A 19,663-nucleotide genomic window follows, 5' to 3' on the forward strand; every position below is an offset into this window, starting at 1 on the left:
TCACTTCCTGTTCCCACTCTTATTACTTTTTTTTATTTATCCTGCATTCAGATCTTTTCCTCCAACATGCCCCTCCACCCCCCATTTCCTTCCTTCCTTCCTTCCTTTTGGCTCCAAGCCACGCTAGCAGTAGGGAAAAAGAGCATTGCAGCAGATTTGGGCTCTTATGTTTGCCTCTGTGCACACAATTAGGGAGCGGTATTCTTGGCCCTACATTAGGAAGGGTTAGCCACGGTATCAGCTCAGTAATTGGGGGCAAAAGAAGTTTAAAAAAGAAATCAGCAATACAGAGGCGAAGGTTCATTAAAAAGAAATCGGCCTCTTCATTATCCAAATAACCTGGAGGCGCTTTAATGTGTACAGTTGCTACAGCAGGCCTGTCTTTCTCAGCCAGCTCTGAGGAGTGTGCCACGCTGTTTACTTCCTACATCCTGTTTATGAGAACAGAGAGGAAGCGTAATTACCCGGCATTCTCAAAGGATCTGCTCCCTGGAGACTGCAGGATGGAAGTCCAGCCAGCTGTGGGTGCACAGCGTGATAGGACCCCCCCCCCCTTCAATTGCGACGCAAAACTCTTTTAGTATATAGGATCCAATGAATGAAATGTTAAGGTAGATGAAAGCACTACTCTTCATATATTGTCATATATCTTCGCTGCTGTGCACACATGGGCTTTGCCTTTGCCGGAGCCGGTCAGGTGATTAAATATTGATGCTTAGGCAGTCATATGATCCTCTCTTTGACTGGTGGCGTGGCTCTGCCTGTGAACATGCACAGAGAGAATAGTGGAGGAAGGTTAGCTGAAATGTGGCGCTGCTTGGTGGGAAAACTAAGCCAAACAAAGCTTTTCCACAAAGCCAGAAGTCAGTGTGATTCTCAGAAGTTATATTGAAATCTTACTCATCACACAGTTCCTGAGAAAAACTTTTTAACTTGTCAAAGCTGCATTTTTTGGTGCATTTCCAACTTGTTTTGCAAGAAAACCCATTGAATATCGTCTCCACTGGTGCTTGAGAGAAAATCTTTTTGGCTTTAGCTTTTCCCTTTTTTCCCGTGCATGGCGGTAAGTCCTTCTGCTGTTTAGTGCCGGGAAGCTTTATCTCTGGAATGGTTTGCTTCATCAAGAAACAAGCTGAAAAAAATCAGAACAGTCAGCAAAAAGAGGGGCCGTGATTCACCAAGCTGGCAGTCTGCGTTTTATTTTTCTCAGCGTTGGGCCGTTAGCGAGCATCTGCTAGTCTAGTTATTGCCGCGCATCCTGCACCGCTGTGACCAGTTGGACTCCTGACTGTGACTTTTCAGCCGATTCAGCGCGTTGAATCGGCTGTCAGAGCGTATCGGTTAGAGACGTCTCATCGATTGGCTGTTCGGCTCAGAGAACCGGAGCACAAGAAGAGAAGCTGAAGTGACGAAAGTAAAACGATAAAGTTCAAAGGAAACGCAGAGGCTCTTTTCAGGTTACATCTTCGCCTCATCTGAAAATTCAAACATGTAATTACTTTCCAGAACGACTAAACTATAGAACAACTGATCGGTATGTTTGAGGAGAGGCTAGCTTTGTATAGTAGCTCTTCCTGTTTCCCCATTTGAACGATAAATACCGACTACTGCCACCTGCGCAAAACACAAAGTATGTGCCAGTAGCTGGCTGTAAATGTTGTGGTGTGTTCAAATGCAAGTTGTTGGTCCAGACACAGTTTTCTTGAGGCAATATCACAGTTGGCCTTCGTTGTAGATCAGTAGATCTTTGATGACTGAGTTGGGCTGTAATTCCCTGTGGGTTTGTCAATCTGAGTAACCTATTTTAATTTGTGACATACTGATAATAATACTGATAATAATGCAGCTTTGAAACATACTTCCAGTCACACTCTGTTTTCCCTCCCTCTCTGTAGGCCCTGGTGCGGCTCCCCCCTCAGATTTCTCAGAGCGAGGAGGTGCTACGCTTCTTTGAGACAAAAGCCGAGGACGTCAATCCCCCAGTGGAGTGAGTGTCACATCCCGTGTTCACACACACACACACACACACACATGCACAAACTCAGTGTATAGACTAATCCGCTGGCTGATCTGTGTTGTATTCTGTAGCAGCACCATCATTACTGCGGTGGCTGAGATGTGCACGGTTGATAATGGCCTCCCCAACCGACAATGGGAGCAGATGTGGATGTGGGTGTGACCTCCTCCCAAAACACGAGTCTGAGAATGGTTTCGAAATTAGCTTTGAGAGACAAATAGCACTGATTTCACGTTTTTATCCGTCTTGCGCAGGATGGATGTGAACGTGTCACGTAGTAATACATGACACGTAACGCATAAAGGAGGAAATATAACAGTCGTCCTCCACAAAATGAAAAAAAGGATTAAAAGGTAATAAAACCTACTCTTTCTCAGGGGTTTTATTGCTACAACTTAACTGTGGTATAGTTTTTATTGGCTGAGGTTAGCTAACTCAACATACCTAGATATTTCAGTGTAGCTGGTATCACTGAGCCAGGTTACTGCAGTATGTCGCCTCTCCACTCGTGATATTTTTATGTTTTAGAATGTCAGGTTTTGAAATTCATTCCCTCAGCACATTTCCAAATTTGAATCAACATCACAAATGATGGAGAGGCAGCTTTGAACTCCATCATTTATACCGAGTCTTGTTATACTGTATTGATCCCACATGGGCAAGCAGTCGGGCTACCACCTGTGCAGCACCTGGGGAGCAGTTTGGGGGTTAGGTGCTTGCTCAAGGCATCTCAGGCATGGATGTGGTGGGATGCATACCTGTGACCCTTTGGCTCTTTACAACAAGGCAACAACAACAAGACTAAAAACAAGTTGAAGTCCTCTGTGGTTTACTTGTACTGACATGAAGATATATATTTTTTAATACTCACCTGTTTTTCAGTTTACAAGTGAGGTGCTACGACAGTAATGGCACCCTGCAGCCTGGATTACTCTATGCACTGGAATACACACACATGCATAAACTCGCTGACACGAATTACAATGCTCGGCGCACAAACTCGATGCTGACGTTGAATTCAATCACGTGTCGATGGATGGTTTTTTCACACTCAAGTCCATCCCAGAAATCCTGCATGGTTGCACACTGGCTAAGGAGCCCATTGCATCTCTGCTTGTTCTCACTTTCTAGTCTATTCCCAAATCAGCTCTTCTCACTGAGTTTGTTAAGACCTCCTACCAGGCCAGGCAGAGACAGGGGGTGGGGGGTTGGTGGGGGGTTGGTGGGGGGTGTGTGGTACAGAGTGGAGTTGATGGATGCGAGAGTGGGAGGAGGAGAACGACTTGTTTCATAGCAAGAGATAGGCCCTTTGGGTAGTTTTTAATTAGAGAACACACTCTCCTCTCCAAACCTCAGATGCCAGCATCGCACTGTTCATTTGTAATGTGTTCGTGTATGCATGGAGACAACTGCACCCGAGGCGATGGAACCCAGCGCTCTTGCTAGGCACAGGCTATATCTTATTTTGTATTTTAATTACTTTTCTCAATATTTCTCTTCTCCTCCTCTCCTCTTCTGTCTTAGTGACCTCTGTCTTCCAGCAGCATAACATCCCTCCCTCTTCCTCCTCCTCCTCCTCCTCCTCCTCTAATTCTTTGTATACAGCTCACCCTCATAAATTCAAGTATGTTTAATTGACAAGACAGCTCAAGGTTACGAACACCACCACCAACGCAATCATTCTTTGATCAACCGTGTTTGCTGTCCGCACAGCTTTCCTTTTCACCTGCGCTCTCATCTTTCTTTTACTGTCTTTCCGTCTCTCCGCCTGCCTCTCATTTGACATCTGCCCTTCATCTTTTCTCTCACAGTCTTTTTTTTCCTCTAAATATCACTCTTTCTGCCTTTTCTCTCCAGCTCTATTTCTATGTTCTGTAAGCGGCAGTGTATTTTGATGCATAGAGAAATTGCATTAATCTTGTTGTCAGAAGATGTTGGAGATGAAGCTGTACATGTGGAGCATCAGTAATGTGTGTAAACCCCCACCCACACAGTGGTGCCCGCACTTATCTTAAATACTTAAATTAAACAGATACGTAAAGTTGATAATGAGGAAGAGCCCAAAAGGAAACATGCGGAGGTGGAAAAACAGAGGTCCAAACATTAACCCTTGAGGAACTCCACACTCCCTAAAACCATCAAAAGACCTCTGTCTAATATCCAGATACACTAAGTTCAACGAGCAGTACTTTATTCTATCAACATTACAGTACATTTTCTCTACAAATACCAAAATTTACAGGCCTTTCTAGTATTTCACAAGTGCAACATAACACTGAGACAGGTTTCTAGTTCTGGAGTGAGCATTATAATGTGAACTGTCAGTTCATGGGTTTAACCATGATTAATCACGGCTTTTGTTCCTGAGACGAAGTGAAGCATGTCACAAAGACAGAGGGGAAGAATGAAAGAGTAAATATATATGGAGATAAAGACAAAAACACCAAAACCTTGCAGCACAGTTTTTCATTATATACTGTGATCCATGAAGGATAAGAAAACATCTCCAGTGTCACACGGGATCTATTATAATTTGCAACACCGTGGCACACTTTGATCAATTAGAATGCTTAATAGGATTGGATGTGATAATCCCTCTGATGACCAGCACAATACTTACGGAGGTGTCATCTTGGGTGGGGTTGGTCTGGGATATGATGTCTTGGGTGGAGACGGGTTGGGCCGGGAGTTGACACATCGGCAGTTGTGTACCTTGGCGTCATCAGGTTTGTCTGCCTTTTAACTACAAGATACACAAATTGAGGCAGGCCCAGCGCAGGCTGATCAGGAATGGGTGTGTGTCGCACTGGAGGCCCCAAGCGGCCACCCATCAGCCCAAACTGTGCCCTTCTGACCAGTGACTGCCCCTTTCGGCTGCTCTGATTTGTCCTATGTGGTGTCAGAGCATGTTGGAACCGTACAGCAGAAGTGAGCTGCTGTCCACCGAACAGCTCTGACATCCACATGGCCCCCTGGCAGCCCAAACCGTCTCCTTCCGCTTTCCGGAATATTAAATAAAATAGAATAATACAAACAAAATATGCTATACTTTAACTGAAATAAGAGGTCAATTAATTATGTGCTATATAAAGCGACAGATGCCGAGTTCAGATACACGAATACACCTCCTGAATACAGGAGGTACAAAGAAGCTACACTGAAGCTGTTATACACATTAAAATGTCATAGTTTGAAACTAGAGGTGATGCAGATGTGGAGACCCCAGCCCAAGGAAACGCTGCACTCCTGTCAGATTCAGATCAAATGAAGCCACAACCTCTGCTGGCCTCTCTGTATCCCTACAGGCTCTCACTCCATCTTGATAACCGAAGAAAATACTCAGGGGGTGAGATGTTAGACGTCATGATCCTGAGCACTCGACCGGTGTGTCAGCTGAATTGGATGGTTCCCCTTCCGTTCCCTACCCATAACGTATCCGCTAAATGAAAGTGAATCATGCGCCGGGAGCCATTGATTGGCCATTGATTTAAAGTCCGGATTGGAGTGTGCATTGTGGAGGAAGAGAGGTGATTTGAAGAAGAACAGACTGCTGAAGACTAATGCTGAGCCATTGCTTTTGTGTGTGTAAAGTTTGAACCCACCAACTTGTGTTTCATATTTTTGTATTTTTTGTGATTGTCTTATTAAATTAAAGACAGAAAAACCATCACATTTGGATATGGAATTTGGGGAAAGCCTACTTTTGTTTAAAGATACCTTGAAGGAAATAACCCTAACATTTACTTTTTGGTCTTTCTCTACAAAAAAAAAAACAACAACAAAAAAAAGCAAAGTATAAATAGACTAAAACATTATCATGAATGGGTCACACATGTTTGAAACAAAACAAACAAATGTGATGCCAGAAGAAACTATTTTTAAATTATAATCACACTTCCGTTGAAAAGTATTTTCTTATTGCCACCTCTGGCAACCCTTTTAACAAGTATCCACGTGACTGTACAATAGCTCCTCTCTGCAGTCATTACAGCGGCTTGTTTTTTTTTTTTTTATTGCATGACTTGCTGCCAGAAGGTGTTGATAATCTCTGTATATTCTGAATATCCTGTATTTATCTCCTTTCCCACTTTTCCTCTGACCCTGCATAATAACAGGGCATCTTTTGGATGAGTCAGCACAGTTTACTACCAGGTGTTAATTAGAAAAGATCCTCTGCAATTTTGAGCCACAGAAAAGCAGAACATGAATGTGTGGAAGCTGATAATAAGTGTAAAGAGTCCAGCTGTGGCTACAAGTTCACTTCACTCTTCACTTCGCCTGATTTCCCAACTCCATAATAAATGAAGGACCTTCGGGGACTTCCAAACAAGATGTGCAGGGTGTTCTATATCACACTGGAAACGCGGACCCATGTACACAACAGCAACCATTGGACACTTTAGCACTGAAAGTTATTATAATTAAATACAAGCATTAAACAAAAACTGGTGTTACTCAATAACCACAAACACAGCAGAGTTTGATATCTCCTTCATGCCTTAAGAAAAACGTTTATGAGTGAGTTTAGGAGCCAACTGTAAAGAAAACAGCCACAGACCAGCAAGGAGACCTTCTGTTAACTTCATGAACGGAGTGATAATTTCCCAAAAAGAACACACACACACACACACACACACACATATATTTGAATATTAGAAATGTAGTTATTGATACTGTCTTGACACTTGACTATTCCTGACTTATTCCTTGTGATAAGTTGACAGTTTTTGGGGCTAATGATGTTGTGGAGCCAGCATCTAGCGGCCAGCTTTAGGATAGGTTCCCAATGCCTAGGGCCTCAAGCTGTTGTAGTTGCGTCTTGATGATACCTTACCTGCAACTCATTAGTGTGCCGTGCCCCAAGGTACTGCACTGGGTCCCATTCTGTTTGCAGTTTTTAAAATATATACACTATACTTTCCAGTGATTTTCCTCCTGCTTATCTAATTAAAAGTTCTTTATTTATCATGCTTCTCTGATCTGTGGATTTCCTCAAGGGTCACTCTTTGGGGCCTGTGTTTGTCTTCCTCCATATGCTTCCTTTTTGGCACTACGTCAACATCAACTATTCTTGAATGTCATCATGGTGAATGTCTACAGTGTATGCTACTCCTGGCTAGGCATCCATTTAAACTTAGGGGATGTTAATAAAGTATTTAATGTAAGCCAAGATGGTCTAGATTATCTGCCCTTGACTGTTGTTGTGTACGCGAAAGATGTCAACAACACAGCAACAGTAGTGCCTTGCTTTATAATAAGAGTTTATACATCATATATTGTGGGCATGCTGCTGACTCACTAAGTTCTGCATGTCAAGGGGTGAAAAATAAACTTAAACTTCTTAAAGTTTAGACTTTTTTTTATTCCCTGTATATTTTGCTGTAGTTTATGCCTTCATCCTGTATTAAAGCATGCTGCATTCTGCTCAGAAGAGTACATTTACTTCATCTACTCCTCCACTAACTCCTTCAGTGTTTTTTTTCTCCACACTTTTTAACTTCCTGTCTTGCACTCATCCATTTCTCTCGTTGTCCAGGTGTTATGAAGCATCCCTTTCCTCTGTCCTCCCCTCCTCCCAGTATCCCACCTCCTTTTCTCTTGCCCCAGTCGTCTGTCTGTTCCACTCCATCTGCTGCGAGCTAGAGGCAGGCGGCAGACTCACTCAACCTTAATGGATAAGCTTCTTCTCTCTTAGGATCAGTAGCACTCACTGGAGATTGCAGTAAAACACGAGCAGTGAGCCATGCTGGCATCGATGGGGTTAAGCTTTTTTTTAAATTTGTCAGAGTGGTGAGTGAGTGGCCGGTGGGAGGGCTTGTATGTGTGTGTGCATGCATGAGCATTTATTGATCCGTCTCAAATGAAGAAGTTGTATACTTTCAAAAGGTTAGTGTTCGTACCTTAAGTGAAACGGATATTTTTTCAGGTCTAAATTTTGTTTTTTTTCTTGAAGTATGCAGCATGTTTGTAGTTTCCAGGTTACTCCAGTGCTCATCTGTCTCTATTCCACGGTCTCAGCTCTATTTTTTCTTTCACCATCACCTTACATGGATGCAGTGATTCTCGCAAATGCGGTGTCTGACTCACTTGTGCTGTCTTTGCTCACACACTTACTCACTGGGTGTTGTCAAGCCGGGGCTGGGCTCGCTACAGTAATAGCTTTGGGAGGGCCAGACTGTGCATGAGTGTGATGAATAGAGCGGGCCATGACAGCTGTAGCTACCAGGGTGATGAAATGTGTACACTTTATCACTTCCTGGAAAATGAGGAAAGAGAGGGGGAAAGAAAGAGGGATGGGGGTTCTCCTGGGAGGTGAGGAGGTCAGAGACGGGGAGGTAAAGGCCAGCGGTGCACTGACCATCTGCTGGTTTCTCTGACGCTACAGGAGACTTAAAAATGGTCAAAAGCAGGTGGAATATATTTGCAGTGTAGGTTAATGCAAGGTGTATGGTCTGACCATAGCATCATTTTTATGATGAATCCAACCGTGACATCTTATTTTTTACACATCTGCCATAAAATCTCATCACAGCCTCAACGATATCCAGTGTGCTCCTACTTAGCCATGTATGATCGAATTTTGTAACTACGATGTGATTAAAAAAAAGGAGCCACATGCCTGGCAGTGCATTACAGGAGTCAATCTCATTAATCTGAGCCCACAGACCTCGAGCAGATCTCATCAGAAACAGTATTCTCTCCCCTCTGTCTGTTTTTTCTGCCTCTGTGTTGCGATGTCGACCCCTGTCTGCCGAGAGAAGTACAGCAGCTCAGGGGAAACTGAGCTGATGTCACTCTCATGCAATCAGTTGAAGTCCAGCATGTTTAATGAATGGACCTTCGTCTGGATCTCTGGTCTTTTTATTTGCCTTTTGATGCGTTGAAATGTCCTGCAGAATACAAACTACAAAAACAGAGTTTGCTCCTGTCGATGAAAAGCCTGAAACCAAAGCAAAGACGTAGTCACTGCAGCATGGTTACATTTTTGTGTATAGAAACACGCACTTTGTGTGAATTCAAACAGTTTTAGGCACATTCCAACGCATGGTATCTGTTTAATGTAACTCATGTATACAGGACATCCTCAAACCATCACAAAATGAATTAAGGGTTCGATTATTACTGGAGGAAGATAAGAAAAACTGGGCAATATCAGCTGAAATCTACGTCATAGTTACCCTTGGTAACGATTAATGAGTGATATCTTATTGAATAGACAGACCATCCTCACACTGGAGCTCGAATTCACTCTCTGTACTGAACAATAAAGAGATTAACATGCCATATTGAGTGGTTAAGATAATTTTTAAGTATTTATTTTAACTAGAATCTGCTGTCATGTGCCTTGTACTATGTCCAGTGGGTGGGTGGGTGATGTACATTCATAATTATATGCATACTGCAGCTGCAATCTGCTGGTCAAACTATTTAGACTGGCCTTATAAAATAGACCTACATCCATCATTTTGTATTTAGGCTTGTGGAAATGCCACCATTTTTAGAGGGTTGCTGACAGGTTGACAGTGGGGAGGCTATTGGTAGGTACTGTATGACTCATTGGTATAAGGCTGTTATTTACGGTCCAATTTCTCTTTACTGGAGATTTACTGTATTTTTTCGGGTTTATAGAGCGCAGGTTTGTTCTCAGTAGTTGTGGAGCTGTTTCAATGTGGGGATGCAGGGATGATTTAATAAAATAGCCATAATCAGCTGGAGGAGACACCGTCCGAGCAAATGGAGAAGATTCAGTGTGAATGTGCTCTGTTTTTGAAAAATACGCACATAAAGTTGCGAAGGCTCACATTAATGTTGGATTACTGGTCAGAACAACACATATGGAAGAAACATCAGTGAAATCATTAACAATGTTTATTGTTCATTCGGTCGTGTGAGTGTCACTTAAGGATAGACTTTAAAAATCTGAATCTGTCCTTTAAAGGATCACAAGCAGACAGACAGGCCTAAAATGGCATACGCCATTGACGGAAATATAACAAATCCCAGTTTGTCGCCACGCTGCATTAGTCCTTAATCTACTCTCCAATAAGTCTCCACATGGTGGCGTACTTCACAATGCAAACATGTCTTAATGGTGTTCTTTGCACCCCCAGTTTATGTGTGCACTTCAGCCACCGGCCTAATCTCGAGTTGCTCACATAAACCTCCTCAGGGCTTAGCTTTATCTATAAAAGTATCCCATGTCTGGACTCACAGCCGAGCTTTTCTCTCTGTGTGTGTTTCTATCTTTCTGTATTTCTTTCTCCCTGCTCTTCCTCTGAGAGATATATTTCCACTGCATGGAATTTCTCCCCCCCCGGCCCTCCCCATCTTGCTTCCCTTTTCCTCACTCAGACATATATTTTTTTCTATTCTCTTACTTAGCATTTTTTCCTTCGTCTTGCATTTTTATCGAGTCAATTTGCATGGGACGTGGGCAGTGATTTGTTTTATCTGTCTGGGCCCACGGTTGGTAATCATATAACTATCAGCCTAAATGGAATTATCTGTCCTCTGCAGACCACAGCGTTGACAAATTCCACCATTAATATGCGCATAACACATTTGAGCCATGATGAAAGTATTGGCCGCTGCCCCTCCCCACCTCCTCCATAGGCCACCGTAGTGTTAGTGACGGGTGATGTTATCATCATTCATCATGCCCCCTCGCAACACTCCCCATGAATAACAATAGGCTCTGACCTTGGCTTGTGCCTGTAGGAGAGAGATGCTGCAAGATTATCAGATTATTACCGGGATAAGACATGAACTCGTGCGATTGGTCGGCTTTTGGGCTCTCGACAGGGGACTTCTTAAGGAGCAGGGTGATGGGGTGAAGACAGATTTGGTGTTTTTGAGCTAATCAGGAATAAGTGGGTGATAATGTGTTTGTGTAACTGAGTGCGTGTGGAGCAGCAGGTCAGTGTGTGTCACTGATACTGACAGAGCACAGCCTTGTTTCTGACATGTTTGTTCACACCGTGTTCCTATAATTTATTGATATGAAATGTGACTGTGGCTAAAAGACGCAGTTATACACAGAACTGTAAGGAGAGGTCAGCTGAAGTGGAGCAGTGAGTTAATATGACTCAGGATCTGAGTTTAAAATTAAAGAAAAGGAAAAATGATTGCATGAATGCAGAAATGACTAACATGCGGGATTAGAGGAGGTCTCAGACAGCGGCTGTCTGTCACCTTGTGAAATATACAGATTGTGATTGGTACCTGTAACCTGTAGCGGATGGTACACTCCGCTGATTGCAGCACCCTCTGGAGAGCTCGCCTCTCCTGCTTGGTGCTGCCATATTTCATAGAAAACTGAATGTGCATTGTGGGTTTTCAAAGAAAAAATTATGAGACCAGTTGAAGGTATTGTAATCACGAGGTGCTGTCATGCTGTTACCTGTTGTTTGTGCTCCACGCTCCTGTGATTTTGCATAGCATTCGATAATCAGAAATAGTTTGGGAGAAATTAACTAGTGCTGCTGCTGCAACTGTTCATTTTCTTTCTTAGCTGTCTTTTCTTTGGCAGCTGCAATTATGTGCGTTCGCCGAGCGTGTCTGCGCTCCTGTGTACAAAGTGTCGAGGTAAATTGATTCCTTGAACCCCATCTGGGGTGTTAATGTGCACAGTGGGCCCTTAGTCTTGTCATGGCCATGAGGCCACAGAGACAGGGGACGGCTGAGGGCAATTTGGGGCTCCTAAGGGGCTTAGAGTAGGGCACGTGGGTGTTAAGGTTAGGGCAGAGGCTTAGATTTGACAGTGCTCGGGGATGACTTGGGGTGTGGGGTGCAGGGATGAAGGGGAGGGAGGGGCGTGGGCTAAGGCAATAATCTGGGATAGTGTTTATTTACTTGCTAGTCTAGCGGGAGGCCACTGAGAGGCATTAGGATGCATCCATTATGCTAATACTTGTAAACATATTGATTAGCTCCTTATCTGGCAGCCCACTCACACATGTACTTTTAATTAGTAAATCCATTGACTTCATGTGCCGGATTTGACATTTCAATAAAGAATGCCATCAACAGTAAACAAATCAGATACTAATAATAAAAGTTTCGCATTTTTTTTAGTTTTTAGAATTACTTCGGTTCTTTATTTTCAAAAAGTAGACAGACTCAAGTCTTATCAGAATGTGAGTCTGTCAAGGTTTTCAGGGTGAGGTAGGACCCAAACACTGGACACTAGTCGATGAGGCAGGAGTTGGCAAAAACGAATTTAATCAAACCGAAAGTAACACAAGGCGCTGCACAAGGCAGAAAATCCAAAAACAAAAATCAAAACCTTCAAAAAAGACAAGAACATAACAGGACAAGACTAGAGACTGAAAACACAGGGAACACAGAGAAACAGTGGAAAACAGTATGTCAGAGGACAAAGGGAAAGGCAGGGCTATATATACACAAGGGCAGAGGAGACACAGGTGAAAACAATCAGGCAGGCAATTACACAGGTGAGAAGATACAGGAAGGAACACAAGACAGGAACTTAACAAAATAAAACAGTAAACTGAAAAAACATGAAACATGAACGAAAGCAGAACCATGACATCTCCACTGGAATTTCCTTATGGAGCGTGTTTCAACCAGTAGAGAGGAAAAAATACCTCTGCACACAATTGGATATTATTGGAAATATTATAATTATAATTACTGGATATAATAATATATATCCAGTTATATATATCTTAGCTGTCTTTTCTTTGGCAGCTGCAATTATGTGTGTTCGCCGAGCGTGTCTGCACTCGTGTGTACAAAGTGTTGAGGTTAATTGATTCATTGAACCCCATCTGGGGTGTTAATGCGCACAGTGGGCCCTTAGTCCCGTCATGGCCATGAGGCCACGGAGACAGGGGATGGCTGAGGGCTACTTGATCAGTTTGGGATCTAGTGAATTTGGAGGCCAGGTCAACATCTTGTGCTGTTCTTCATGTTTTTTTTAGATGTTCCTAAACCGTTTTCATCTGTGTGCCTGTGTCAGGCTGCATCCTGCTGGGGATGGCTGCTGCCATCAAGGGGTGTCATTGCTGTGGGGTGGGGGTGTCTGGTCTGGTCTAGGTGGGTGGTACATGTCTAAGTAACATCCACAGGAATGCCAGGTCCAGAAGTTTCCCAGAAGAACATTGTATTGTCAAGATGGTCGATGGTATTTACTAATCCTGTCAGTGGTCATAATGTTGTGGCTGATTTTCGTGGGTGTAATTGAGAATTCGAGGAACTGGCTTAAAAAGATTTCTCCATTCACAAAAAAACCTCCTTCCGTAGTCATCTGACAGCAGAGCTGACCTGCCTGACCCAAACATCACATGGCCGGTCTCAGGATGCTCACATCTGTTTTGGCTTTGACAATCAATGTCGAGAGTTCAGAGCTCTGGAACTGATAAGATGTATGCTGAAGTGCTGCTGCTGCTGCTGCTTCATGGAGCCGTGCTCAGTGAACACACTGTGACGAAACGTCAGTATGTGATGAAAAGTGCGACAAAATGTGAGTGAGTGTTGTGTGTTTTGTATGTAATGGGCACATCTGCTGATGTTTTTGTTCAGGGGGCGCAGGCCTATTTTTGTGCAGCTTGTCAGACGGATATATGAACACACTCTAACAGGAAGTTGCCATTTGGTCACTTCGTTTATACTTCGGGCAGGGTGTAATTAAAACATTGTTTCTGCCACAGTAACATCCATTTTTAATTGTGCATGTATAATCGACAACAGCATCTGTGCGTACAATAATCTGTCACCGCAATTTTTTTCTCTAAATTTCTGGAACACAGGAAAACAAAGTCTTTAGTAAATAATCTGAAACATCCTGCTGTTGTCAGAACCAGAGTAATACGTATTTACTGGCTGCAGAAATTCCACCTAGCCACATAAAACACCTTCTTCTCCACCACTGCCGTGTGTATTCTACACATCGCCTTTCACCCCTCGCTTCCTCCTCTTCATACCTCTAGGAGATGGAGGAAAAGAGCTGGCAGCCAGAGTTGGTTGCTCAGTCCTCGAGGGAAGAGTTTGATTTCAGCCTTGGGGACTTGGGTCACTGGCGAGACTCTGGACCCTGCATTTCTGCTCTGTTCCCTTCGTGCTCCCACCCTTTCTCTGGATTCTGCCCCACTCTGCCCCTCCTTCGCAGCCTAATGCTTTACAGATGCCTTCAAACCCATACCTCTAAAAATAAAGCCAAAAATAGCCAACTGTGCTCCCACCGGCTTGTCCTAATGTCATGTTAAAGGTAAGCTGCTTTGCTAACAACCTGAGCCTTTGTTAGAGGAATATTGCCCCTTATATCTTAATTTCGCTGCTAATGAGTTGCTCCTGTAAAGAGCTGCTAATTGCTAATGTGGCTAGTGTTCATGTTTACTGACTGATATTTGCCCCTTTAGTCATTTTAGTGTGCTAATGCCAGGCAACCTTCAATTCTTAATTATAAAAAATACCCACACATGAAACAAGCTAAAGTTAATATTGACCTGCAGCAGTGAAAGAACATGCTGGTCTGATCAGTAGTCACTCTGTGTACCAGGAGCAACAAAAGGCTTAACAGTTCTGACTTTATGGACTGCATCAGATCATTAATCAAGAACAATTAACCTCAAACAATCAAATACAGCACAGCTACGCTTCAGGCCTTCAGTTGGAGGCTGAGTGATTTGTGTCTACAGTTGGACCAGAAACTGCTTACGCGTCAGCTTCTTCCCTGATTGGAACTTGTTTATAGAGTTTGGAGGTTGTGTTTGCCTTTCAAACCAAGCACAACATGAACGGCTTAACGGGCTCCCTGGGAGCTGGCTATGGCAAAGTACTTTTCATGCTGCTGCTGTTTTCCACCAGACTAAACTCATTCATTGGGCCCTGTCCTCACCTCCTTGATAAGTTACAACCAGACATTTCCAGGTCCCCACACTTGCACCTATTATAATGTCACTCTGTGTCGATCGTTTACTGTTAGGTTGTTCAATTAAGCCAGCTGGGATGCAGCATGCATCTAAAACTATGTTTGGAGTCTGGCTCCTGGGAGGACAATCCTTTTTCCCTTCGGATCTATTTGTTACAAAATCCTCTAGCATTCCTGCACTGCTGAAACACAAACAATGAGAAATACACCGATCAGTCATAACATTATGACCTCCTAATACTGTGTAGGTCTCCCTTGTGCCTCGAAAACAGTTGTGACTCATCAGAGAATGGACATGGGCCTTCTGAGGGTGTCCTGTGGTGTCTGGAAGCAGAATGTTAGTGGGGGGCCTTCGGGGAGGGGTCTCTGTGGATCATCCCGCAGATACTTGATCAGTTTGGGATCTAGTGAATTTGGAGGCCAGGTCAGCTGCCATCAAGGAGTGTCATTGTTATGGGGTGGGGGTGCCTGGTCTGGTCTAGGTGGGTGGTACATATCTAAGTAACAGCCACATGAATGCCAGGTCCAAAACTTTCCCAGCAGAACATTATATTATCACAAGATGATCAATGTTATTCATTGTACCTGTCAGTGGTCATAATGTTATGCCTCACTGGTGTATATGAAATGTTGTACTGTTTCATGACTGTTTTCCTTCTGTTCATTTATTTAGTGTGTGTTAGTAAAGCTTGCTGGTTTATAAAGGGGGAAATAGCTCAGGGTCTTCTTGACCAATTGGCCTTAAGCCCATAAAGGTTAGGGCTTAGATACACAACAAGGATTAACTTGGATGTAGTTTGCAGGTTCAGGGCAGAGCCGTTTTGATGTTTGGAAAATAAATGAGTAAACAGCAATACAAGGGGATTAATGGGATAGATTTCTGAGGAACCAATCGTGTCATCTCCAAAAATGAGTCAGATCTGGAATAAAGCCAGATTTTGTACATTAGCTTACCTAATTTGTACGTCTGAGTTAGTAATATGTTGAGATTGGGTAAGGGAAAAGTAGTGGGTAAACAGAAATGTGAGCACAGCAGCTGACATTCAGTGGAAAACTCTGATGCGGGACATCAGCATCTTTAATGCCACTGCGGCAAGCCTGGAGTGAAAAGGACAAACATCCTGACAAACATCTTTCTCACTCCGAGGCTCGGTCTGTGTCCACGGCATAATTTCCACTGAGACACATCCAGACACTCTGAAGTACAACCAAGTTGCAGCTGAAGTTGTTGCCCATGGACAGAAATAGAATCCATTCCTTGTGTGTTGGCTGGGGATGGATGGGATGAGGCGGGGGGTCAAGTCCCGCTCTGTCTGACAATGAAACACATTCTGGTTGCTAGCGGTCACAGATCTTGGTGGAGAGGTCGGTATAAAGGCTTTATTCATCCTCTGTGGCCAGTCACATCAGATAACAGAGGGGACAGATGGAGGGATGGGAAAAGAGAGCGCAGCGGCACAGCTTGTGTCGGGGCACGGCTGGCGAAGGTGTGATTTAGCAACCAGAGGAGGTATTCATTAACCTCATGCAGTGAGAGCATTACCTTGACAAGCCAGACCCTGAATCACGGGGGAACAACTATCATTTGCTCACTTGTGTGCACGTATTCATTGATTTTATAAGAGCACAAGAGATACTTAGCTCACACATCCCTCCATCGGCTGCTATCTCTTCATTAAAAATGAGCCGATAAGTCATCCGCAAACTCAAATTCATCTCTCTCTATATTCCTCAGTGCTGCCTGGGGGTCGATATATAACACCTTTTTAAGGAAAACGCTTTATTTGGCTTCATCTCCCGCAGCATCGTCCTGATGTTGTAACTGCGTCTGATTTTCAGCTGTGCTGCAGCAGGGATGACGTGGCTAGATCAGGGGTTTGATTAGTGTTTGGGACAACTGAAAAGGACACCCTGAGTCTAGCAGAAGAGAAGAAATGGGAGGAGGAAGGTAGGGAATGAGGGAGAGCGAGGGGTGGCAGTGGACAGAAAGTCAGGTCTGTGTTTCTATAAATAGACCGTCCTGTCTTCCCCTGATCTCTACCTACGTCTGTCCTTTTTAACCCAACTGCCACGCCGCCGCCTGAGTCCAAAAGTCAGTATTGACAAGCAGAAGCACAGAAACCTCACACACGACTCTGTCATCCCCCCTCAATCTATAGCTCAGCCTTGTGGCGTAATCCCATTAGGATCCATTAAGCAAGCCATCTTGAACTGATCCTCCTTCTTTCCGAACGTGGGGAGAGGTCGCCGTCTTCTCTAGCAGGGCGACGGAGGGAGGGAGGTAAGGAGGGAGGGTAGGGCGGAGGAGAAGAAGGAGTATAGGAAGAGGATGGTGGTGCCGCTTTAGAGTCACATGATCAATTTGTGTCTGTTGCGGGGAGTACGGGCAGCTGGCCAGTCATCCCTCCCTCTCTCTCTCTCTCTCTCTCCCCATCTTTCACTCTCTGTCTCTCGCCCTGTTTCTCCTCCTTAAACACATGCATTTGTTAGTGCGCTAAAGCCGATTGCCTGCATGTGTTTCTGCATGAGTGCAGCTGCCAGTTTAGCAGAATCAGAATCCACATGCGGTGACTGTATGCCTTGTTATTGATCGAGCCGTATCTGCTGTCACTAACCATGTCCCTCTTGTGTTGTTTCTCCCTCAGGGACTATGGCTCCAAGCGCAAGTCGGGTAAGTCATCTGTTTTTCTTCACTATCCTTCCCAAAGCTTCAGCTCCTCTCCTGAAACTTGTTGCTCTGACAAAAAAAAAAAAAAAAACCTCCCTAAGGGGCTATGCTGTGTGACATATGAGTCTTGAATACGTCTCTGTTGTCCATGTGATGTCAGTGTGTGGTTTGTTTACTTGTCACAATGTGGGACCCTGACTTACTGTCGACTTGGTGTGGGTTCAAGAAGCTGTCAAACCTTTTTTTTTTTTCCTCTCTGGCCAAAGTTTTGCTTCACATTTCTGGGTGGGGTCTCAGAATTATCTCGTGGTCGTTTCAGATGTCAAAATAGAGTCATTAGATCTTGTTGAGAGAAGGCGTTACTCTATGATGTGGCAGTCTTGACATTAGAGTGTTGAAGTTCGAGGCAGAACGTTTTTTACAACACATGTTTATTATTCTTAATAATTCAATAAGGAAGAATTTTTTTCTCTTTAAGGGAGTTCATTTGAAGGTATGTGCTTGTAAAAGGTTTGTTTTTATCGTGGTCTGTGTGGCTTTATTTTGTAAATCCATACAGAAGTTGTCATACATCCATTGGATGCAACGCAAAATATGAATGCATTATGGTCTAATGCTGTTTCCAGCATGTGAATCTATGGGCCAGTAAGCTGGAACAATGCTAACAACCTTGTTTGACTGGAAGACTATTCATCCATTCTTTACTGGGAAGGATCTTTAGCCTTATTAGCCATCTTAGCAAATGTATGGCTTTTACACGGTATTAGCTGCAGAATAGCTGCTTAACAAAAGCAGCGGTACATGTGAGTCACTAATATATGCATCCTGGAGCCCTGCTTGTTTAAGGCTGGGTAGACTGTGGAAATGTTGGGAAATATCAGTCATACCTCTTATGAATTATTGAAGAGAAAATTTAGTAAACAGCTTGTGGTTTATGGAGAATGTGATTGTGTTGCTATGGATGCCTTAAAAAGCGACTTTGTCCCAATATTCAAGTGTTTTGAATGTTGCTTTTGGGACTGGTAATGAGAAGGGGAATAGCAAATGTCTTTGTATGTTTCAGCTTCTTGGTTTTGTCCTCATTTATAAAAGTTTTGAGTAAAGTCAAGGTGATTTCCTCTGAGTGACTCGACTAAAAGCGCAAGAAGTCTTTGATGGTCCTGCAACCAATCCCAGAGAGAGAGCGAGCTCACTACCAATTCAATTACATCCACATTCCTCAAAGTGATTTGATTTCTTGGAAGCTGATTGCTTCTGCAGATAAGCCAGCTAGTGATGTTTCACTGCACCACCCGACAGTGGAGCGCAGTGTGCTTTGAAAACAGGTGGCTGTCCGTTGTGTCAGCCACCCTGAACCTTTGGGCTGTTGTCCAGTTGGACGCCGCCCCACTGACACACTGATCTCTGCTACGACCTCAAGTAACGTGATGTCAGTCAGTGTAGCAAGAACCTCTTTGAATCTCCATTTTTAAATGTCTGCAGTGTCTCTATGAGCCAAAGTTATCCAGCAAATTTCCGGTTTAATGATCCATCTCTGTATTTGTGGCGTTTTCATTGAGCTGCGTCTCTCAGAGCTGCTTTTCAAAGCCTTCCAGTCGAGTGTTTTTGTAACCATTACAACCACCACACTATCTGCTGTGCACTGAGAACCTCATCTATTTCTTCTCATTTGATTAGAGTTTGATTAAACTGTGCATTAATGCCAACACAGCAGCTTCTTCTCTTCTGAAAATCCTTCTGGTCTTATTGTTGAAATCTGAAGGAGAAGTTCAACATTTTTGTTGACCTTCAATCTAGCTAGGTCTGTTCAGTCTTCAAACAGCATCTCACTCATTAACAGGGCTCTTTAATAGACAGTCTGTGATTTGAAGAGTTTCATGTCGTAGCATTTCCTCGATGTGTTCCATCTTTATTAGGTGTACTTCAGGCAGGGTCTGGGCTATGAACATACCTACAGCGTCAAATTGATGCAGAAGCATAAACCGTGCATGACTGGTGGGGTGTTAGGGATTTAATACAACGGAATTGACTGGGGTCTAGATTTCAGCTGTTCCTAGTAACTCCCCACTGGAAGACGCAAGAAGTT

At 43.6% G+C, this 19,663-nt stretch overlaps 1 protein-coding gene across 1 annotated transcript in view; it reads left to right on the plus strand.

Annotated features, from left to right (window-relative positions):
- The window catches only part of sh3pxd2aa (SH3 and PX domains 2Aa), a 66,227-nt gene that overhangs the window by 3,653 nt on the left and 42,911 nt on the right, over positions 1-19,663 (plus strand). Inside the window, exons 3-4 of the mRNA XM_084565744.1 lie at positions 1,896-1,987; positions 17,555-17,580. Coding sequence (XP_084421870.1) covers positions 1,896-1,987; positions 17,555-17,580 — 118 coding nt within the window. The remainder of the gene's footprint in view (positions 1-1,895; positions 1,988-17,554; positions 17,581-19,663) is intronic.

This window comes from Chelon labrosus (assembly GCF_963514085.1).
Source record: "Chelon labrosus genome assembly, chromosome: 2".
NCBI classification, from domain to species: Eukaryota; Metazoa; Chordata; class Actinopteri; order Mugiliformes; family Mugilidae; genus Chelon; species Chelon labrosus.